General features: G+C 38.4%; 2 protein-coding genes and 1 pseudogene across 2 annotated transcripts in view; 2 read left to right on the top strand and 1 right to left on the bottom strand.

Annotated features, from left to right (window-relative positions):
* PGM5 (phosphoglucomutase 5) overlaps nt 1-4,740 on the top strand; it is a 64,268-nt gene extending 59,528 nt beyond the window's left edge. The window contains exon 11 of the mRNA XM_032214596.1: nt 1,981-4,740. Coding sequence (XP_032070487.1) covers nt 1,981-2,070 — 90 coding nt within the window. The 3' untranslated portion in view covers nt 2,071-4,740. The remainder of the gene's footprint in view (nt 1-1,980) is intronic.
* LOC116506188 lies at nt 4,212-9,130 on the top strand (annotated as a pseudogene).
* A 2,646-nt stretch (nt 9,131-11,776) lies between these two features.
* On the bottom strand, nt 11,777-15,472 carry TMEM252 (transmembrane protein 252). The gene is given in 4 exon segments (XM_032213836.1): nt 11,777-12,128; nt 15,179-15,299; nt 15,302-15,424; nt 15,427-15,472. Coding segments are annotated over 4 exon segments (642 nt in total).
* Between the last annotated feature and the right edge of the window lie 7,547 nt (nt 15,473-23,019).

Consider the following 23,019-nt stretch of genomic DNA (forward strand, 5'->3'; position numbering starts at 1 on the left):
GATCAGTGGATGGAGGCAGTGGTGGGACTCAACTGGTGTAACAACCGTTTCGCTGAGCACACACTTTGCACGTGTGCAAGTACATGGTGGAAAACAGCTCTAAAACTTACCTGCTATTGCAGCCCTGGTGAGTAAAACAAGCTGAGGGCTGGCAATCCGGTCTGCGCGCCTATCAGCGGGCTTCAAACAAAGGAATATAGGACAGACTAGTGCAGGGGCGGGCGCTGGAACTAATGCTTGCCCGAACCGGCTGAATCCCAACCCCTGGGTGGAGGCTGTGGCAAAGAGAATTTTGAGCAGCTTTCATCTGGTCTGACTGTTCTGATCTTTTCTTGACCAGCAGTTGCTGAACCCATCAACTCATAAATAAATGTACAAAATGATTTTCTATCTGTAAATAATTCTAAATGTTTAAAATTAGTTCAAATTTCTACCCTTATTCTTGAAAATATCCATTTTTCCTCACTGAAAAAACTTAAAGTATCCTATATTTACACAAATAAAGACTTACTGCTAACATGAGATCCCAAGTAAATGCAAATTTCTATATTATTATTGTTGTTGTTGTTGGTCACACAGTCAGTCAGTTGTTTGGATTTAGCATTGTTGTTCCTCTGTCGAGTCTTTCCGAAGGATCTAGTTTAATTAAATACTTATTTAAATTATTATTGTTGTTGTTATTATTATTCTATTATGGGTTAATCTTTGGTGAGATGCACAGCCTTTGGGACTGGTTGGTAGCTCAACAGCTCAAGTCCTAACCAAGGACCTAGGAACTGTTAAGGTAACGTCGGAGGATATAAGCTGTTCCAAGTAGGGTGGTTTTTTGTAGAATCAGAATGTTCAAGTCTGATAAATTTAAAATTTCCAAATAGCGAGGTAGCCCTTTAGGTATTGCCCCAGGGTTCCAATTACAATCGGGACAACACATGATTTCTTTTTTCACAGTCGCTCAACTTCAATTTGCAAGTCTTTGTCATTTTTTTCTTGCTGTTTATCTTCAGTTCGTGCATCTCCAGGTATTGCAATGTAAATGAACCATACTTTTTTCTTTTCAACTATTGTTATGTCAGGTGTGTTGTGGGTCAAGTGTCAGTCTGAATTCTGAAGTCCCACAAGATCTTGACTTTCTCATTCTCTAAAACCTTCTGAACCTGATGTTCCCAGTGGTTTTTGCTGTACTCAAATCCAAACTTTTGGCACAATTTCCAGTGAATCATCTTAGCAACGCAATCATGGCATTGTAGGTAGTCAGTTTGTGAAATTTTGCTGGCACCCACTGATCAAGTGGTCGACTGTCTCGTCTTTCTCATTACAGAGGCGACATTTGCTGTGGTGGTAACATGTTGAATTTTTGCCTTCATGCAGTTTGTGGTTGTTGTTGTTGTTGTTGTTGTTGTTATTATTATTATTATTATTATTATTATACTTATATAGCCTCCCATCTGACTTAGATGTTTCTGGAAGACTTATAATAAAATGCATAAGACAAATAAAATACATAATATATAAAAAAAACAGGAGTCAAGCATCATAAAGCCAAGCTGTATCTTACATCTAGTCTCCCACCTTGCTAGCTTAATTACATAATTTTTTTCATATCTAACATACATGCATACCCTTTCTGTCAAACTGGCATTTTGAAATGTTATCCAAATCTTTGTGTTATCTTCCATGTGAAGCCTGGGAGACAAAATATTCAACGGGAACAAATCATTCGGCTACCTTCTTTCCAATTAACGTCATGCATGTTTTAGTCATATACTATTTTTTTGCATTTTTAATATCCAATTCCTTTTCTACTTTAAACATGAATTTTGAAACATGTTTACTGTATGGAACATATTGGTGGAGTCGGAATACTTAACATAGCATATATTGATGGACCTTAAGTACTTCCTCCTTTTTGATACATAAACCACTGATTTAGATATTTAAATTTATTTTCTTGAAAGCATCTTTTCTTTCTCTTTTCTCTAGGCGGTTTTGAGTCCACTCATCGCCATTGCACTGAAATATCTCAGATTCATGAGGAGGACAGGTCGTAAGGGTCCTACTGTCATCACCTGAAGGATAATTGCTGACTCAGGGCCAAACCCGGGAGGACAAGGAAGAATGAAGACATTGCTCAAATACACCAGTTCTTTGTGCCTTATTTTAGTTTAAGGGCTTGGGGTCAGTTGGGAGGGAAGTGAATGGACAAAATTTATTTTGAGTTTCCTTATTAAGAAAAATGTGCACTTGTCTCTTATAGCTTCAGCATCTTCTTGTGATGCAGATAAGCAAAACCAGGGCTTTCTCTGAATAATACCAAGATTTATTTATAAGAGATTTTTTTAAAAAGATTCCTGTGTTTTGCATTTGCAAGGCAAAAATAGGCTACATGTTTTCTTAGGCTAGAGCTGGCTGCAAAACATAGATTTTTGATGATAGTGTTTTATGACTCTCTCATCATAATTTAAAAAGAAAGCACTCTTACGATAGTCAAGAACATTTTTAAGAGTCCAAAACCAATTTATTATTCTTTTTTTGCCTTATTTTCTAAATCCATCTGGGAGTTATGATGGATTGATTTTGAATTAAAATGTAATAGATCTCTTATTTTAGATAGTTGAAGTCCCAGAGGGTGGAACAACCTAGAACAGGGGTGTCAAACTTGCAGTCCACAGGCCGGATATGTCACGCGCAGGTCACGTCCACCTCAGCTCTGTGAATGGGAAAAATGTCACGTGACGGCAACATGACGCTGCAAGTTTGACATCCGTGAACTAGAATATCAGTTACTTTGTCCTTTCTTTGGGCTGTTAGAAAGCATTTGTGTAATACAATGAACCACAAACTAGGCAATCACATTTTAGCCTAGTGACTTTGTGACACTTGTCTGTGTGGTTAATTCAGTGATTTCTACAAATTTGGATTTATTAAGTAAACTATGAGTTAATGATGAGTAGGTTCATGTTGTGTGACCATTGCCATTGAATCCAGTGCAGCTCACCAGCAGAATCTGCAGGTGGGGCTATTTTAATCAATGAGGTTACAAATATGTAGCCCAGCAGGTATATTTGGAATTAGGTCCCCCTGAGTGCCAAAAAAAAATGTAAATGTTAAATATGCCTAATTCTGCAGCTTTATCCTGAAATTTTAGTTAGCTGATTATCTTTTTCAAAGCATATTGGCAACTGCCACTCCTAATTTCTCAGCTCAAGTTTTAAGACTAATGACTACATTTGTATGCACCAGCTGTTACATTTATCACACTTTATGTAACTAAATCCTACATATTTAAATGGAAAAACAAAAAGTTACCTTGCAGCAATCTGTTTGGCAAACAGCTTTCATGTTTTGTTCATGTCTCCTGTTACTCATAAATACCATCACCAGCATAACTGGTTTGTGTGTGGTCTCTCTGCTTGTATCTTAAAAATGGGAGTGTTTTTCTATTTATTTCCTCAACCACCTTCTATTCAGATTCAGCTCTATGCAGCTTCAGTTTAAGGAAAATACCTTTTTGCTGTTAGATTTGTATTTTGTATTTATCTCCTGCTGTGGGGCTCTCTTGACAATGATCTCTCTCCTTTTGTTTTTTTAGAAGTAAATTTATTTCCCTCTCACTCTCCTGTGCATGTTCACTACCACTCTCTCATACATAAACACTTTAATTAAAATTAATTTAATTCAAAATCTTTTAAAAATAGCTTTCAAGATACATTTAAGTTCCACTTTTGAAAAGGGCTAATAATCATAGTAGAATTGTAACTTTTATACAGATGATCAGCTGATTTTTAAAAAGAAACACCAAACACTAGAGACAGTGGAAGAGGCAGTAAAAAAGCAAAAAAGGAAGCCATTCCTCTCCCACCCAGTACCCAGATAAGCAGGCATTAACATCAGACAAACAATCCAGCAGAAAACAATATCCTAATCAAGTAAATACCAAGCAGAAAACCACATCCCCACCAGAGGTGGGTTGTTCCCGGTTCGGGCTACATTGGGAGAATCGGTAGTAGCGGCGACGGGAGGCTCTGCCCACCCACCTGGACACTTCTGCGCAGAAACATTGCACGCGAGTGTGCCCAAACCGATAGTAAAAAAATTGGCAACCCACCACTGATCCCCACCAACCCTTGCTGGGCAAGTTACTATATGAACAGGCAGAAAACCCACTCACTAATGATGATGGTGATGATAATGTTATCTATTTGGCTAATGAAATGTCTGCAAGCAGAGATGACCAAGAACTCCACAAATGTATGAATTTGGATAAGGTGAAGGGAATGGGTCTATGTGGTGTGTTTCATTGTCATGCACTGATTATAATAATTCAAAAGTTGGAAAAGTTTTTGGTTACTGCAAATGTGTGATACATTTAGTGACATAGGTGACATAATCTGTCTTTTAAGGACTGTATGCCTTACATACCATAGTTGGGGATCCATAGTGGTTTAATTCTTTTGTTTGAGAATATGACTCGACAACTAGGATTCTGCTACTCAATCCATCCTCCCATAACATCAAATATTTAAATGTTGTGCTATGTTGGAAGTTTAAGATTCTTGCTTCTATATACTTCTTATCAATATATCTGAAACATTACATCACAAACAATTTTTAAAGAACCATTCCTCCTTTACAGCAGATGATTTCCTCAACTTTGAAAATAGTATTTTGGATCTTTTCAAGCTAAAGCAGAAGAAAATCTGGGTTGTTGTTGTTTTTTAAATCTAAAACAAGGGTGCCCAACTGTGGCAACTTTAAGCCTTGTAGACTTCAATTCCCAGAATTTCCCATGCTGGCTAGGGAATTCTATGAGTTGAAGTCCACACGTCTTGAAGTAGCCAAAGTTGGGCACTCCTGCTCTAAAACCTCAAATGGTAGAAGAGAGCTAAAAAAAGGAAAGCAGGAAGACAGTGGAAACATTAGAATTAAAATGTACTGTTTTGCATAACTCTGAACAAAGGAATTACAATTCCATTTTCCAAATAATTTAACCAAGACACAAGGCTTCCGGGGTGCATGAAAGTGTATGGAGCTGAAGAGACAAAATTTCCCAACTAAAACGCCATCTAGATTGTTAGCAGAACTGTAATAGAAGTTTTAGAAATATTTGCCTAATTCGTTTAATGAAAGCTTGCCCAATGTCTTACTGAAAGTGGGAAATATGTCAGAGGAAGGAGGCTTGCTCAGTGAATGCTGGGATATAGAAAATGTTTTTGAGTTTGTAAAATAAGGGTGTCCAACTTTGATGATGGCAACTTTAAGATTTGTGGACTTCAACTCCCTCAATGCTGACTGAGGAATTCAGTTGAAGTCCAAACGTCTTTAAAGTTGCCAAGTTTGGATAACCCAGCTATAAAATATGAACATGGCTCCATCCATTGAAAAAAACTTCTAAATGTCACTAATTCAAATATTAGTGGGAAGCAGAGGTGTGACTGTATCGTTACAATGGCTTTTGTGAAATCTGAAATGTTCATAGCCTGGTAACACTGCAGTGGCAAACTTTCATTTCTAATGCAATCTTGAATGCTGCGGTGTTTTAAGTAGCTGACTTGGATTCTTTTGATATTTGTCAAAACTTACTATGACATTAAATCAACTGCTATGTCCAATTTGCCTTGCATGAAATCGCTGATGGAACACAGCTTGCTCCAATGCAAAAGGTGTTTTTTTAAAAGCTGTGTGTAGGTAAATGAGGCACTGATTTATCTTTGCACAGTGTTTTATTGCAATATTATTAAACAGATTTTTTTTTTGTAAGTCAAAAACTTTTGTTCTGTTTTATATAATTTTGCACAGTATATAATCCTTTGGCTACAGCAACAAGTCACTAGTTTGGTTTATTTCGTGCTGGCCTTTCATAAGAGGTCTAAAAATTTGCTGGAGGGTTTACTGTATATGGAGCGAGCTAAAAGCTGAGCCCAATTTAAGAGATCTTTGTAAATTGAAATACAACTTCTGAATTAAAATGCATACATATTGTCTTGGGTTTTGAAGTAACTGATACTAATTTGAGCCAATCCTTGGAAAAGGATTGGAGATGTGTTAACTTTTATTTTTATTTTGTTACAAACACATGGTCTCCATATCAGCAGATGGCAGCAGTTTCAGCAGTCAGGGAAATCGCAAGGCTTGGACTAGATTGAGAAATTGCAAAACATCTGGAAGGCAAAAGAAAACTGCTTCTGATTTGCTGCCAAGAAAGCTACAAAGACTTGTCCATGAGTCAAGTTTGGTTGCTATGATATAAATAAGGTGTTGAGACTCTAGAAAGAGTGCAGAAGAGAGAACAATGATGATTAGGAGCGGTTGCAGGAATTGGGAATGTCTAGTTTCATGAAAAGAAGGATTGAGTGACATGATAGCATCATTTCAATATTTAAGGGGCTGCCAAAAAGAAGGCAGGAGGCGTCAACGTATTCTCCAAACCACCTGAAGGCAGGGCAAGGAGCAAATGATGGAAACTAATAAAGATGAGAACCAATCTAGAAATGAGACATTTTGTGACAGTGACAACAATTAATCAGTGAAACAGCGTGCCTTCAGAAGTTGTGGGTGCTCCATCACTGGAGTTTTTTTGGAAAAAAAAGATTGACAGCTATTTGTCCAGAATGTTATAGGGTCTCCTGCTTGAGCAGGAAGTTGGATTAGAAGACCTCCAAGGTCCCTTCCAACTCTATTGTTATGTTAAGCTCAATTCAGTTTCTTTTCCATTCTGAAGTTAACCATATCCAGTTTCCTTAGTTTCTCTCTCCACGACATCATTTCCAGCTCCCTAGTTGTATTTGTTGTCCTCTGAATTAGTTCCAAACTGATAGTTTAGATCAGTGGTTCCTAACCCCGGGGGCAATTTTGTTTTTCAGGGGGGTGATGGAACGAAAAGGGACAATGCGGAGGTGAAGGAACGGAAGGGGGGTGATATGGGGGATGGAGCGAGACTTTTGGGGACACTTTTGAGACTTTTTTCATACAGTGAACTGCTGTATATCTGTCATACAAAAACATCAGATTGCTCACTATTAGTGAATTGAACTGTGTTTTAAAATGTTCCTCCAGCTAGCTTCAGTACAGAACGCCGTACATATGTGAATACACATCGCTCATCTTCATGCACGTTGCGCAGCAGCCTCTATCACTCTACCCATACAGTGGCGGGCCATTGGCCAGAAGGGGCATTGATGGAGGGGTGAGCGCTTCTTTTGAAACATTGCATGCTGAATGGCTGCTCCCTGTGATGTCAACTGTAATGTCAACGTAACTTGAAACTAGGTTTATCAACGTCCACGTGTGTTTTATAGTGTTCCAGTACAGTCGAAAATTTAATTTGCAGTTAGTGCCTTTCATTTAGAAGACCTCTCAACATTGCCAAGAGAGGAGTGTCTCCAATATTCGACGGAATACCTAAATTGGGATTCATTCTATCTCCTTCCAACGTACAGCTTCCGTTTTGTCTTCTTTGTGAGAAAACATTTTCAAATGAAGCGATGAAGCCTTCCCGACTGAAATACAATTTGGTAAGAATTCATTCGGATAAAGCCGACAAACCGATATCGTTTTTCCAATTCTGAAAGGCCAAGTTTGAGGGTCGCAGCACTGTTGAGAACTTATTTGGAAAATCATCACTCAATGCCGACAAGGGGCTCATTTGTTCCTATGAAGTATCTTTGTTGACAGCAAAATGTGGCACACTATCGGAGAAACACTGATCTTACCAGCAGTGAAACAGATTGTTGCCACCATGTTGGGGCCCAGTGCAAGCACTGTCACGCAATCAATTTCTTTGAGCAATGACACCGTATCAAAAGAATGGATGAAATGGCTGCTGATGTGGAAGAAAGGCTTATTGACACCTTGAAAAGTACAGAATTTGTGATGCAGATTGATGAGTCAACGATTTGTGAAGCCTTGTTATTGGCTTATGTCCGTTTCATCAACGGAAATGAAGATCGGGGAAGAACTGTTATTTGCTCGAAATTTAACACTGACACAAAAGGTTCTTCATATTTATAAAGGTTGAAGAGTTTTTTAATAAGAAAAACATCTCTTTGACGAACGTTGTGGCATGTGCAACCGACGGAGCTGCATCCATGGTTGGACGATATTGTGGATTTCAAACTCATCTTAAATCGGTTGTATCTGGAGTTATGACTGTCCATTGCATTGTTCATAGACAGCACCTTGTCTCAAAAAAATTGAGTGGCCGTTTGCACGAGTCTATATGTTATGTCATTAACACTGTGAATAAATTAAGTTGAATGCTTTGAACAACCGACCTTTTCATAAGCTTTGTGAAGAAAATGACGAGGAGTTTGAACGTCTCCTTTTGCACACTGAAGTAAAGTGGCTTTCAAAAGGAAAGTGTTTGCGGCAATTCCACAAACTTTCTGACACAGTTGTCAAATTTCTTGAATCCATTGATCCAAGTCTAAGCAGTTCTCTTAAACTTTGACGTTTGGATGTAGCTTATCTCGCTGATGTATTTGACAAGCTGAATGAAGTGAACGTAAAGCTGCCAGGAGATAAAATCAATTTTCTTAAGGCCAAAGGAGTAATCTGCTCATTTATTTCCAAATTGGACCTCCTTGCAAGCAATATGAGTCGCCAGGAGCTGTATCAGTTCCCAAGCCTTGATATGAACGTCAACTCCAAACAGAAGATTTGGACGTATTTGCTACCACTTGAAGCAACTAAAGAAGATATGAAAACCAGAGTCTGTGATCTGATAAATCTGGAAGTGCCCACTTGGGTGCTAAATCCTTTCACAGCAGACTTTGCACAACTTCATCCCAAACTGCAAAAGCCATTGACAGATCTGAAATATGACTGTGAAGCCCAATCACATTTCAGAGTTACGACTGCAAAGCTTTTGGGTGAAAATGAGGAACACTTACCCAATATTGTGGAGGAAGTTAAGTTGCTTCTTTTAGCCTATCCTTCCACTTACTTAGTGGAGAGGGGCTTCAGCGCCATCCAACAGATCCTTTCTAAGTCAAGGAACATGTTGAAGATCACTGCGCGGCGAATGAGATTAACAAAATGGTTCCAGACATCAAGAAATTGGCATCAGCTCACCAAACACAAGGCAGCCATTGATGTTCTTTTTTTCTTTTTGTGTACTACATTTTCTTGTTAATAATGTCTCAGCTTTTATCGTTGTATTTGCTTGCATTGGATTTCACGTTCCAGTTTGTGTTTTCGGCTTCATTTTCAAATTCTTGTTGTGTTCTGTAAAACATTTTGTGTGTTTCTTCGTTTGTACTTTTTTAGTGTGCACTCCAGTTCGATATATTTTCTCAGTTTTATGATGTCAATTTTTGTTGTTGTGCTCTTCATGTAAACTTTTTGTGTATATGTATGTATGTATATATGTTGTATGTATGTATGTATGTGTATATATATATATTATATATATATATATATATATATATATATATATATATATCTTCAGTTTTGTTGGGGAGGGGGCGATGTGGCGGAATGACTCTTCCTCATGCCTCAAGGGCGATTCTTTCAAAAAGGTTAAGACCGCTGGTTTAGATCACAGAACAAAATTTCAATTGGAAGTGAGTTCACTATTGCAGAAATAATATTTGATTACTATCCTTCACATGTGATAAATCACTTCATTAAAAGAAGTACTGTACCATCTTAAACTTGCCATGAAAATAGGAGCTAAATTAATATTGAATACTGATTCACCAAATTGCTTTGCTCATGTGGATTACCTTAAACATAAGACAGTGTCCTAGGGTATTAGGTTTTTCTTTTACATCTTGATAGGCAGATACTTTTGTATTTACCATGAATGAAAATTTGGATTTTGTTTTCTGACCTACAGAAATGGGGGGGGGGGAAATGTCCCCATTTTGGAATTCAGTACAGAATAGTGGGTTCACCTTGTCATAAAACAAGCTCAAGACTTGATTGTTGTACAGTACAAAAGAGCAATGGGGGGGCTTGCAGAGTGCTCCTGGGCGGTGGGGGCTCAAAACGAACAAAAAACAGCCCGTTTTTCACAAATGCAGGTTGTGTCAAAAAAAATTTCATGCATAGCCTTAAGGAGGCTTATAGAGTGTTGCTGGGGTTGGGAGGGCAAAAAATGGCCCGTTTTTTGCTCATTTCTGCCCTCCCCAGCCCCCAGGAGCTCTCTGAAAGCCTCCCTAAGGGTATACGTGGCCATTTTGGTGAAGGGGCGGAGCTTCAGGAGGCAAAAAAAAATGTATTCGGTGTATAAGACGGACCCAGATTTTCAGCCTCTTTTTGAGGAAAAAAGTTGTGTCTTATACTCTGAAAAATTGATAGAAAAAAGGTTACCAAGAGCCTTCCTTGTTTTGCGTGATGGAAACGTACATTTATTCTCCCCACCAATAATTGCTAATTGTTTCTCAAAATGTATTTCATTACAAAACTTTATTACAAGAAAACTACAATGCAGCATTAAACAATGTAAACTGGTTAGCCCCAGAACACAGTAAAAGAAAGTTGCTATAACCAAGAAATGTCAACTATCAAGTAATTCATTAGATTTCAACCTGTAATGCTAATGGATAACAAAAAGAATTGATGCTAAAATTCCAAGATATTTTTTTAAAAATATATGTATGGAAGACATTCCAATGCTAATTATCTTACTGCAATTGTCTAAAGCTCCTAACATTGAGTTGGCTATTTTTTCAATGGGCTATTTGTATTGTACTAAGAGACTCCCTCCCCTCAACATTAATGAGAGGAAGTTGATTAAATACATAATGAAAATAATTTATTGCAATATTGATACAATTACTCTTTTTAGAAAGAATAAATATTGAATTAAGAACACAATTTATTTTATCCAGGGTATGCTTTGTCTTCATATGTTGGTGTGACTGAGGGCTCCATTGTAACTTAGTTTCCTGTATCCCAGATACTGCACAATAGTACCACAATTATTCAAACATGGAAAAAAACAAAGCAAGGCCAACTACAACTCTGATAAGTTGTTTAAATCCAATTCCAATGAAATGGTAAAAGTTTGAATCAAAGGAGTTTTTTTAAAAACTCAAACTGTAGCATAGGAGCTGGTAAATCAACTCCTGGTCTTTGGTCATTTAGCTGGACCCGTTCAACTCTTGCTACAGAGGAAAGCTTGCAGAACACTAAAAGAGCTTAGGAGTTTAATTTTGGAAAGTGCCTTTCATCTCCCTTATGAATGCCAAGAATAGGATATTTACAGTAACATAACCTTCTCCAGTCTGGTGCTCTTCTGATGTGTTGAACTTCAGTTCCCAAAAGATTGTGCACGTCTGACAGAGTATGGAAGTTGAAGTCAAACACACGTGAAACGCATTGAGTTGACGAAAGCTAATGTAACTGACCTTGCTTTGCTTTATTTATATTTCCCATTTTTATCACTAAGTTGAAGCTTGAAATTTCTTCATTTACTGATGGCCTCTTGCCATGCCTGCTGCTATTCAGAAGATAGTTCGGGCTATTGCAAGCATTGCTAAATAGAGGCAAAATACAACTACTGTTATGATCTTCAAGAAGACCCAGCTGTTTCCATCCATCAACCAACAATGTTGGGCTGAATTCATCATCATTCCTAAAACCAGCAACACAATGGCTTATTCCTGGTCACAAAGACCATGTTATTTCTGACACAACCTTTCTGAATGCCACTGAATGTTCTCTTATCTGTGCCCAGTGCCCAGTGGTTGCCAGCCACTGAATAGTCCCTCATCTGTGCCCAGTGCCCAGTGATGGAACCGCACTGTCCTTTCTGCACCTCCTCACCGAGGCTTTACATACTATGGCTAAACATTGTCTGTGTCTCAGAAGAACAGATATGGCTTATCTTCTCCAGTCCCTGGACAGCCCATCTTCTTAGCAGTTGCTCTATGGTTGAGGTGCATGAGAAGCCTCTCCAAATGTTGGGTCGTTCCCTGTGTCGTTGCTGCACAGAGACTTCATAGGAAGGTGGTTGCTGTTCCTGATCACCAGTTTCTTCAATGAATTCGAAATGGCTTTCTGTGTACAAAGGTGGAGGTATGTTGTAAGCATAGCTCTTTGGCTCCAGTGAGCAGTCCGGCAATGAAAAAGTCTGCTTTCCAAGAGCAGTGCTGTCATCGTATGCGGGTGGGTAGAAATCAGGCCTGCAAAAGACAGCCAAGACAAGAAACACATTAGTTAGGGCAGTGTTAAAAGGATCCTATATTGGTTTATAAATTATACAATCCTGAGCTTTTTAAAAAAAACTCTTGACAATGAGCCTTCTCTTTCTACTTCGGGGGGGGGGAATTGACCCTCTGAATCATTTTGTTACCTCAAGAACAAAAAAAGCTTTGAGATAGCGACGTTCTGAGAAAATTGGGAGAAAGTTTTGGATGCTTATTTTTCCTTACAAGCATCATAGCTCTTTATTTATTTGTTTGCTTGTTTATTTATTATTTGCCAGCCATCTTGTAGTTAGTGGCTTAAAGATGGCTTAAAGAATTTAAAAAAAAACATTAAAATCAACAATCATAGAGACACACAAATAAAACAATTAAAAATAAAAGCATTAACACCAGATGGGAAAGGAGGGAGCCAGACACACCGGGTTGGGAGGGGGGCGTGGAGATGTAGGATTGTTTTAATTAGTCAACCTTCCAATAAGAAGCTCCCCCATTGGGTCCCCAAGTGCCAGGTCTTAAGGCTCTTATGAAAAGTAAGGAATTGGGGGTGGGGTAAGCTCTTCCTTTTTAACAACATTTTTCCTCTCAGGATGCTGGTGCCATCCTCAACATATAGCAATTCATTTAGTGACTGTTCAAGGTTACAACAGCACTTCAAAAAGTGACTTATGACCATTTTTCACACGTATGACCGTTGCAGCATCCTCATAGTCCCATGATCAAAATTCATGTGCTTGGCAACTGACTCGTATTTATGACCGTTACAGTGTGCCAGTGTCCCAGAGTCCCTTTCTGACAAGCAAAATTAATGGGGGATCGCAGACTCACTTAACAACCATGTCACTAACTTAAAAATTGCAGTGATTCACTTAACAATTGTGGCAAGAAAGGTTGTAAAATGGAGCAAAACTCCTTAACTGTTTCATTTAGTAACATAGATTTTGGGTTCAATTGTGGTCGTAAGTCAAGAACTACCCTACTTGTATTCTGTAATGGCAATATTATGAGGCACCTCCAGGGAAAAGTGAACTTGATTAATACCGAATAGTTTGTGGCAGTCTTCCATTAATTCCCTTGGTATGTGAATAAAAATTGCATACGTGTATTCTGTCTAAAAGTGTTGCTAAGTTTACTTCCTAATGAGGCTATGGTGTCTTCCAAAGTGGGACATTTTTCTGGTTATCTAAGCAAGGTTCGCACTCTGTCATATTTATAGAGCTGTTGCTTTGCCGATTGTGAGTGTTTATGGCACTGTTACCATAACAGAATAAGAACTGACTTTGTATCTGTAGCCCTTTAACAAGGCTTGCCAGTCTGAAGGCCTGACTTTAAGAGAAATATTGTGAATGTCTCTGTCTTGTTGCAGAATGGCCCAGAATATGACTGTGAGGATTTTAAACTGAAAATAAGCAGGCAACTGCATACCACTTCAACACGTACTGAACGTAGTTGAAACTGTCAGCTGATTTAAAAAAAGAATGGGTTCTTGACTTTTGGGGAAAATATTGTAGAGCCATAAATACCTATAGAACTGAGGGATGCTCTGTATTCTTAAAGGCTCTTATTTGAATTCAGAATGTATAATGTCCAAGACTTGTTATGAGTTCTCAAGATAAGTGATCAATTCATGACAGTGCATGTTTCTTACATGATTTCAAGTAACCCCCCACAAAAAAATGGACAAATATACAAATTACCTGCTTTAGAAGTATTATTATGCTGCTCTTCCCTAAAAGTTTATAACTGAGCATGGTCAAAACCACTGGAAGGAATAGCTTATGTCAATGTTTCTCAACCTTGGCAACTTTAGGATGTGTGAACTTCAACTCCAAGAATTCTGACTCAGGAATTCTGGGAGTTGAAGTCCACACATCCTAAAGTTGCCAAGGTTGAGAAACACTGGTCTAGGTTGAGAACAGATTATTCAATCGAGGCCCTCTAGTGGTTAAGCAGAAAAGTGAATCTAGTTTTGTGACATCCATGTCTAGCACTGAATTGGATTTTTGCATGACAGACCACTGCACATGATCTAGAATGGTCAATAAAGTCTAGTAAGCAGTTCATTAAGGATCAAATTAGTTTTAGGAAATATAAAAAGCAGAATAAATCACCCATTCTTAATCTAGTTCTCTCTAGATGGGTTGGATCATGGCACTGACAAATTTAGAGAATTTAAGGCTGAGGAAAACTTGAGTATGATAGCTGTACATTACTATCATCTGCTTTCACATATAGAAGGAAGAGTAGAGATTTATAATATAGAAAAAGGAAGAGATAATGAGGGAACCAAGGAAATGAAAATGCTATTTGTCAGACAGGAAAAAAGTTGTGGAACCTTTTTGGTTAGATTCAAACTAAATCACCTATCCTACTAAGTACCTACTAAATCAATGGGATTTAAGTTTCAAATAGCTTAGTTTATTTCAGTAGGACTTAACAAAAACGAATTTTCCGAGTCTCCCTTAGAGGACGGGGTGGGGAGAGTTTTCCTAGATTGCTATGGGCCTCGGTACTTAGGGAGAACAAAGTGCAAACCTTAAATGTTAGGTAGGAAACCAACAATTCACGTATATATGTATTCCACTCCAACTCATGGTCTCTACATTTATAGCGTGGTGCCTTAATACGACACCAACTGGCTCTCCGTATGGTTATAAAATTTGATAAGCTTTTTTTTTACTAGATTATGAGATAAAAGTAAATGAGTGGAAACTGAGGGCATTTAAACTATGATGTTGGACAACTATATGTAAAGAGAATTCCCTTTACAACTGAATGGGGAAAAATAATAAACAATTACTGGATGTTATCAAAAAGCAGCTAGAATTGAAACACACATATCTTGAGACAATTAAATTGATGGGATACCATTTAAGAAATAACTGTGTTTATAGCATGTATAATTAGTGAGTCATTACCAGGGAGAGAAAAAAATGAAGAACTTAAATGAAGCAAATTCAGAGCATGGAATTAAGATGGAAAAGGAGTATACACCAGAGCCAGCTGATGGCCTGATAGTCAACACATACCTGTCGATGGTGGTGATGTGACTTTCTTGAAGTCTAGGAATCCCATGTATAATGCTGTGGAACAAGCTGTTGTGCTTGCTGGCTTCATGATAGGTGCTCCAGGAGATCCCAGCAATGAGAAAAAGAATCCTACTGGTAGAAGAAAATACGCAAGCGGCAAACTGTTGCACTTACACCCAGAGGCGCTTGTAGAGATGCAAAAGGCTCCCAAACAAATAGTTACAAAGCCAAGTAACAGCACAAACAACGGACAAATGAGAAGAGGTTTGTGGACATCCTTGCTCTTAATCTCATCATGCTCTGGTTGAACAATTTCTTCTTCTCCTGCACAGATTTTATATGATCAGAGACTGATTGTCCTTTGGACACGTGTTAAGGTATCCATTAACCATTGTAAGCAGTCATAGTATCTCAGGAGATTAATTTATAATCAAAACACTGCCAAAGAAGAGACAAAAATACTTCCTGTATTGTTTAATTGCCAACATAAACTCAGCAAACCCTTGCTGCCCTATCTTCTCAGGCTCCTTCCACTTCCTTCCTTTGTTCCAAAGGTATAAAGTGATTCTTGACTTATTAAAAATAAGTTTTAAAAAAACCCAACAACATGTGAACCTTAATGCTCTGTTCAAATGGACAAGAAAGATTAACTGTTTGTCTTTGGTTATATGTATTGATTTGCAAGTCGGAGCTATTTAGACTGTCTTTGATTAGTCCTTTCTTATTTTAACATATTCAGCATCAGTCCTGAGGCTGATAAGCAGTTCCACCATTATGCAAGCTGCATCTTGATGTATTTGTAGTGCAGCTTAAATGCAGGGCCAGTTTGCTGTAGAGGGAGATCTTTCCATTAATTCCCACAGCACCTTTTAGGGTATCAAGCATAAATGAAATTTGGCTAGAAATCATGGCAAAGGACAAAGAGAAGAAGAAACATTTCTCATGTTCTCAGGTGATCGTTTCTACAATTATCAAGCAAAAGGCATTGCACAACCATTGAATCTTATAATAATAATAATAAGTAGATTCCGCATAAAATCACCATCTTTATAATATCCAAGATGGAAACAGGATAGGAGCATCACATAATCTTATCTGAAATCACCCTTCTGTAACAAGATCTTGTCCTTGCAACGAATTATCTCATTTCTGCTATAGTTGCACACGCAATGTAACCAACACCTTCTATGCTTTCCATTGCAATTTGTACCTGGGGTTGCCTTTATAGATCCTTGAACTGGAATCACTCCAATGGAGATATTTTACTATGTAGTCCTCCTTGTGTAAACCACCCGGAAAGCATATATTATCTGCTTTATGAGACACTTCAGAAGGAATCAAGGGCAATGAAAGACAAGAACAATACCACCCAACTGCCAGTGACATCATGACCTGTAATACCAACTATTTCTAGTTCTGCCTGGACTGACTTCACCACTGTCGTCCGTCTCTCCCTCCCCCCTCTCCCTCCCTCCCTCCCTCCCTCCCTCCCTCCCCCTCTCTTTACTAAAACAGTGACAGAATACCATGCTGTCTCATTGTTGAGGACCTTAGAAAATGCTAAATTCCCAAGAGCAATAAGCCTACCAACGGAAGAGAGCTTTTAGTGATGAGAGTGGAGAAATGCCTTATTCCAGTCTGCAGTCTATAGGATTAAGCATCTATTTCTCCCGCAGTAGGAATGTCAGTTAAAAGAAGATATAACATAATAGCTGAGTTGTAAAGATAAAGCAAAAGTGCTTTTTCTTAAAAAAAAAAAAGCTGGAACATAAACTCACTTAGTATTCAGACTCTTTGATTAGCAAACCTTTTAAGGACAGAACTTCATACTCAAACACAAGCCTAGAATTCTTAACCCTCCAAATTCTGCTGTTGGATAGAGATAGAAAAACGATCATCAGCAGGACATGCTTAACCTTCCTTGGCTTTCTATTTTTTCCCCTTTCTTCCCCTGTCCTATAGAAACACTTTCCAACAATTTTCTCATAGATCAACAACACTCATGCTGAAAACAAGCCTTAGGTAGCTGGATCTTTTTGAGCTCCAAAAGCAGGGATACAGAAATATAATATAAAAGCAACTATTTTAAAAATCAGGTTTGTTGAAGAAGCCATAATTAGCTGACCCTGACAAAGCCATAATAGATAAGTTCACACAATTAAAAAAGCCTATATGTCAATAGTTAATAAGATGTAAACTAGGAACAGTCTGTCAGATGATGGGAAAGGAAAGGAAAACAAATGCAGAAGAAAGAAATAAGCCTAATATTTCTTAGGGCAGAAACTGGCTTATAAATAAACTTTGCATATCAAAATAATTGCTTTGCAAGGGGAATATTGCCAGTGAAGAACAAGAGATGATGAAACTGAGCAGCTGGTGACTCCAAATCAATGCATCATCCAGATAGAAAAGTGAGATATCAACAGGAACAGGGGAAATCCCAACTTTTTAGAAATGCCAAGTATTTATCTGTCAGAATTTGAAAGGCGTTTACAAGACCTGGCTCTATTTACTGCTTATTAAATGCTGATTGGCTGGTAGGGGGAAAAGGAGGAATAAAATGGTGTATTATTTTTATAGGTTCCTCTTTATCTCTGTGTGTGTATATGTGTCAGGCCTGCAGCCATCTTTCTTTTGGAAATTTGGCCTGCCACACTTTCTATTATTCTACTATGCATTTTCTATTGTGGGAAAATGGGGGGGGGGATTGTAAGGAGTGAGATGCTATGTAGCCATAACAAAATTCTTTCTAGAAAGCCAAGGTCATCCTTTGTCTTCGCACCTCTGCACCTGACTGGAACTGGATGGGTGGAATTGCCAGCATGGCAGTGAAAGATTAGACCATGTGATGGACTTGTGGGTGTGGGGGCAAGATTTTGAACTTTCAATTAGGTGGGGAAAACTGGGACGCTTTCAGATTCAGGTTTTCCCAGATGTGCCAACATGGCTCTCCTAATAAATTGGAACTTTGACCAATACTTTGCTTTGGACTCTGATTTACTTTTGGATGATATTTGGAACCCTGACATTAACCTGAATCTCCTTTAAAATACTTGGTGGATGTTGCTACTCCTTAGGAGCTGAAGGTTTATATAGGACAGAGGTGGGCAACTATGGCAACTTCTGTGGACCTGTGGACTGCAATTCCCAGAATTCCTGAGACAGCATGGAATTCTGGGACTTGAAGTCCATAAGTTGTAAACTTGCCATATCTGCTTACCCTTGATATAAGAGGCGAAATTCCCTTAGGTGACTTCTTTCAGATTCTTAGGATGAAGTGTTAGCTTCCAGCCAGCACTGTGACTTGACTCCACTCTTCCTTACTGGCCACAAGATAACTTTTGCAACAGGAGAAGTATTGGAGCTTTGGAACTATTTTTGCATTGAGTTGGCTTAATAAGATGATCAAAGTTTCTAGAAGTTTGAGATAGATCACCTTAATAAAACTTTCAAGGGTCTGCAGACAGACAACATAGATTGCCCTATCAATAGGGCACTCAGTTACTCAGTAAGGGAATGGAGTACTTTTATATAAGTTGAAATAAAGATGCCCCTTTAATTAAATTCCAGTGCCTCCATTCTTGCCAGGGAGAATCCAAGACTTCCTTCTTTTCACACTGAACTTAGAGATAAAGTTTTCTGGATATTTGTAATGGAATTTCATTTATCAAAAGAGCATGATGTATTTTTTTCCAATTCAGATTCCTGATAAGTGTGGACTCGGTGAGCTCTCTGATTCATTTTTACATGTCACGCGAAATGGCTCATTAAAAAAAACTGTTCTAGGTTTCATTGTGGATTTCTCAAGTTATTGACTTAGCAGTGAAAATTGTACTCAAGATTGTTTCATGAATATAACAGCTGACATGGCAGCTAGCCTATCCCATTCAGTACCTATCTGGTTCTCCATACAGTCAAAGATCTTAAGTGGACAATGTTCTCCATGGATTTGTTTCCTGGCATTACTAAAAGACAATTTATAGCCAATGTGGTCTCATACATCAAGAAATCAAATGACCCGCTTTCCACCTTCTTCTTGGCAATAACTGTTCCAACTTGTTTTGGCCAACTCACTAAGGCCAACTCACCACAGAACAACTTGCTGGGGGACAAGAGTTACACTAATGTTAAAGAAATAATGAAATAGTGTTGTTAAAGAAAGGATGCTAAAGGAGGGATAAAATAAAATGTGAATGACAAAAAATAAAATATTTAAAAATTATTCTAAGTAATTAAATTGAATTGTTGAATTGTCCTACAGTGATCTGCTGCATGGCAACTTGGTTATGGTAAGTTGTCCCACGGTGAATTGACCATGGCGAGTTGTTCCATTCCACTGAGATAGGGTGAGTTCAGTTTGGTTATGGTGGTAGGTTATTGGATTTTAATACTTTTATTCTACATGGCTGTGATTTTACCTATTGGTTACAACCTGCCCTGGGTTGCACACAAGATGGGTGGACATATAAATGCTTTAAATAATTAAATAAAAACTGTTCTGGAAGCAGTACTTTCTTAAACCATCAATCCATCTCTGCTAGTTTTGGTGATTCTCAAGGGCTTACTGATTCTCAGCTTCAGAATAATACTTTTTCAATCCTTGTGCACAAGATACACATAGAAAAATTAGGGGTTGCACTGTAGACAGTCATTAAGCAAAGCAAAATAGATGGTAACAAACAATGGTGGAGCCCTCCCTAAAACCTCTTAAAACATTCACTATTTCATCCTCGCCTGATTAATCACTGTCAACCTCGGGTTCAAATCTCCAACAAATTGTTATTCACTAATCTACTGTTTATATTTCAAGCACTCAGAATATGAGTGTTCAACACTATAAACCAACGCTAATTCAGCCTATGTTGCAGCTTAGTGGGGCAATGTACGTGACTAAGCATGTTTTTAAAATATTTGTGTAAGACTGGTGTTTATGCCCTTTTCATAAACCTGTTTTTTTCACAACTCAGTACTGCTAAGAAAATCTCATGACGGGATGTAGCATGCCAGTTGTGGAAATATTATAGGGAGTGGTTTTTGCAAAGCATTGATTGATTGATTTCTTTGTCCTCTACGGAGTTCAAAGATTATATACAGCTTTTAACCCCATTTGGATCTCAAAACATTCGCACCTGGATTGGCTGAGCTCCCACATGCATTTAAATCATTGTGCAATTGGTTGGTTTAGCTTACTGGGCAATTACAATTTTGTGCTTTATTAAAACCATGATTAAAACCGCTGCTTCTCAGAATGTTGTTCTTTTGAACAGAAGTATCAAACAGATCTTTTTTCAAGGAAGGGTTTTGATCTTTTAATGTTGAAGCCTGTAGGTTTTATCCTGTATTTCAGTCAGCACAATGTATAACACCATCAACAAGGGAGTGATGGCCATTGCTTTCATCTTTACCATATGCAGTCAAACAGCATTGATTCCTCCAAGGATGTATTTGGCGGTTCATGTGAAAATTTGATTTTCCTAAGGAGGACATTGAACTTTTGCCAGGGACTGGCTGTTCTTCCATCAAGTAATGAAATTACTTGGAGATTATGTTTATGAGTGTTGCCTGACCAATGGAAATACTTTGACAAAACCTTTCCTCTTATTAAATAACTGGAACTAATACCGGTGGCACTTGTTTTTGATTTTTTTAAACATACCTGAATGCAGTGTTTTCTCAATCTTGGCAATTTAAAGATGTATGGGCATCAGCTCCCAATTCTGGGAGTTGAAGTCCATATCAGAGGTGGTATTCAGCAGGTTCTGACCAGTTCTGCAACTGGTAGTGGAAATTTTGAGTAGTTCGGAGAACCGGTAATATCACCCTGACTGGCCACGCCCCCATCTATCCTCTGGCTCCCAAGTCCTAGCTGAATTGGGAGGAAATGGGGATTTTGGAGATTTTACAGTATCCTTCCCCTGCCACGTCCACCATGCCATGCCCACCAAACTATGCCGCGCCCACCAAGCTATGCCCACAGAACCATTAGTAAAAAATTTGAATCCCACCACTGGTCCATATGTCTTAAAGCTTCCAAGATTGAGAGCACAGTATCAATCCAAGTCTGTGGTAACCACTAGGGTTATACATTCTTGAGATATGATTCCGAAAAAGTGCTTTGAACCTCATTACGTCTCATTTTGTGAAAGCACTACCCTACAAGGCTGATTAAAAGAAGCTTACATTCAGGCCTTGAAATTGGCCTGTCTACAGAGAGATAATTTCTGTTACTCCAGGCAAACCCACTTCCTCATAGATTTTTAACATGCATTTCAGTCATTTGTCTCTTCCAATTCACTTATCACACCTGCTGTGTGCTTCAGCAAGCAATCTATGTGGAAGTCTCAAACTTATAAACTAAATAGATAGACATAAATGAAATAGTTGCTAGAAGCTCATTTATACCCAAATAAAGAATTCAGCTTTATCTGAATTTAAGCATTGTAGGAAAATTGAGGTCTTTATTCTGGGTTAATAGCAGCAATCAAAGAATTTTATGTGTGGACATTAAAAGTCAAAGCAATTGCCATACAATACAATACAATAGCAGAGTTGGAAGGGACCTTGGAGGTCTTCTAATCCAACCCACTGCCTAGGCAGGAAACCTTATACGTTCCAGACAAATGGCTATCCAACATCTTCTTAAAGACTTCCAGTGACATTCACAACTTCTGGAGGCAAGCTGTTCCATTGATTAATTGTTCTAACTGTCAGGAAATTTCTCCTCAGTTCTAAGTTGCTTCTCTCCTTGATTAGTTTCCACCCATTGCTTCTTGTTCTACCCTCAGGTGCCTTGGAGAATAGTTTGACTCCCTCTTCTTTGTGGCAACCCCTGAGATATTGGAACACTGCTATCATGTCTCCCCTAGTTCTTTCTATTAAACTAGACATACTCAGTTCCTGCAACCGTTCTTCATATGTTTTAGTTTCCAGTCCCCTATTCTCTTTGTTGCTCTTCTCTGCACTCTTTCTAGAATCTTCACATCTTTTCTACATCGTGGCGACCAAAACTGAATGCAGTATTCCAAGTGTGGCCTTACCAAGGCATTAAAAGTGGTATTAACACTTCATGTGATCTTGATTCTATCCCTCTGTTTATGCAGCTAGAATTGTGTTGGCTTTTTTTTGCAGCTGCTGCACACTGCTGGCTCATATTTAAATGGTTGCCCACTAGGACTCCAAGATCCCTTTCACAGTTACTACTGTTGAGCAAGGTACCATCTATACTGTACCTGTGCATTTGTTTTTGTTGCCATAATGAATGCAATTCAGTTGTTAAAAAGTTGCTAAAAGCACAACTCCATTGGTCATAAGTTAATTTCTGCCTGTAAAAAGTGGTTTTACATGAGCATTTATACCCTTTAGAACATTATTGTTCAGAAAAAATTGTAGGTATATATTTAGATATTTTTGTACTAGAATTTCTGATGGCAGTAATGCCTATGAGACACAGAGACAGAGAAAGGTACACAGAGACCGAGACGAGGGAACAGGTACATATATAAATGACTAAAGGTAAATAGCACATACATATATCCTTCCCGACTCTAGGGGGCGGTGCTCATCTCTGTTTCAAAGCTGAAGAGCCAGCACTGTCCGAAGACATCTCGGTGGTCATGTTGCTGGCATGACTAAATGCTGAAGGCCCACAGAATGCTGTTACCTTCCCACCAAAAGTGATTCCTATTTTTCTACTTGCATTTTTACATGCTTTCGAACTGCTAGGTTGGCAGAAGTTGGGACAAGTAACAGGAGTTCTCTCTATTATGTGGCACTAAGGATTTGAACCACCAAACTGCTGACCTTTCTTATCAACAAGCTCAGCATCTTAGCCACTGAGCCAC

This window comes from Thamnophis elegans, chromosome 3 (assembly GCF_009769535.1).
Source record: "Thamnophis elegans isolate rThaEle1 chromosome 3, rThaEle1.pri, whole genome shotgun sequence".
In the NCBI taxonomy this organism is placed as follows: domain Eukaryota; kingdom Metazoa; phylum Chordata; class Lepidosauria; order Squamata; family Colubridae; genus Thamnophis; species Thamnophis elegans.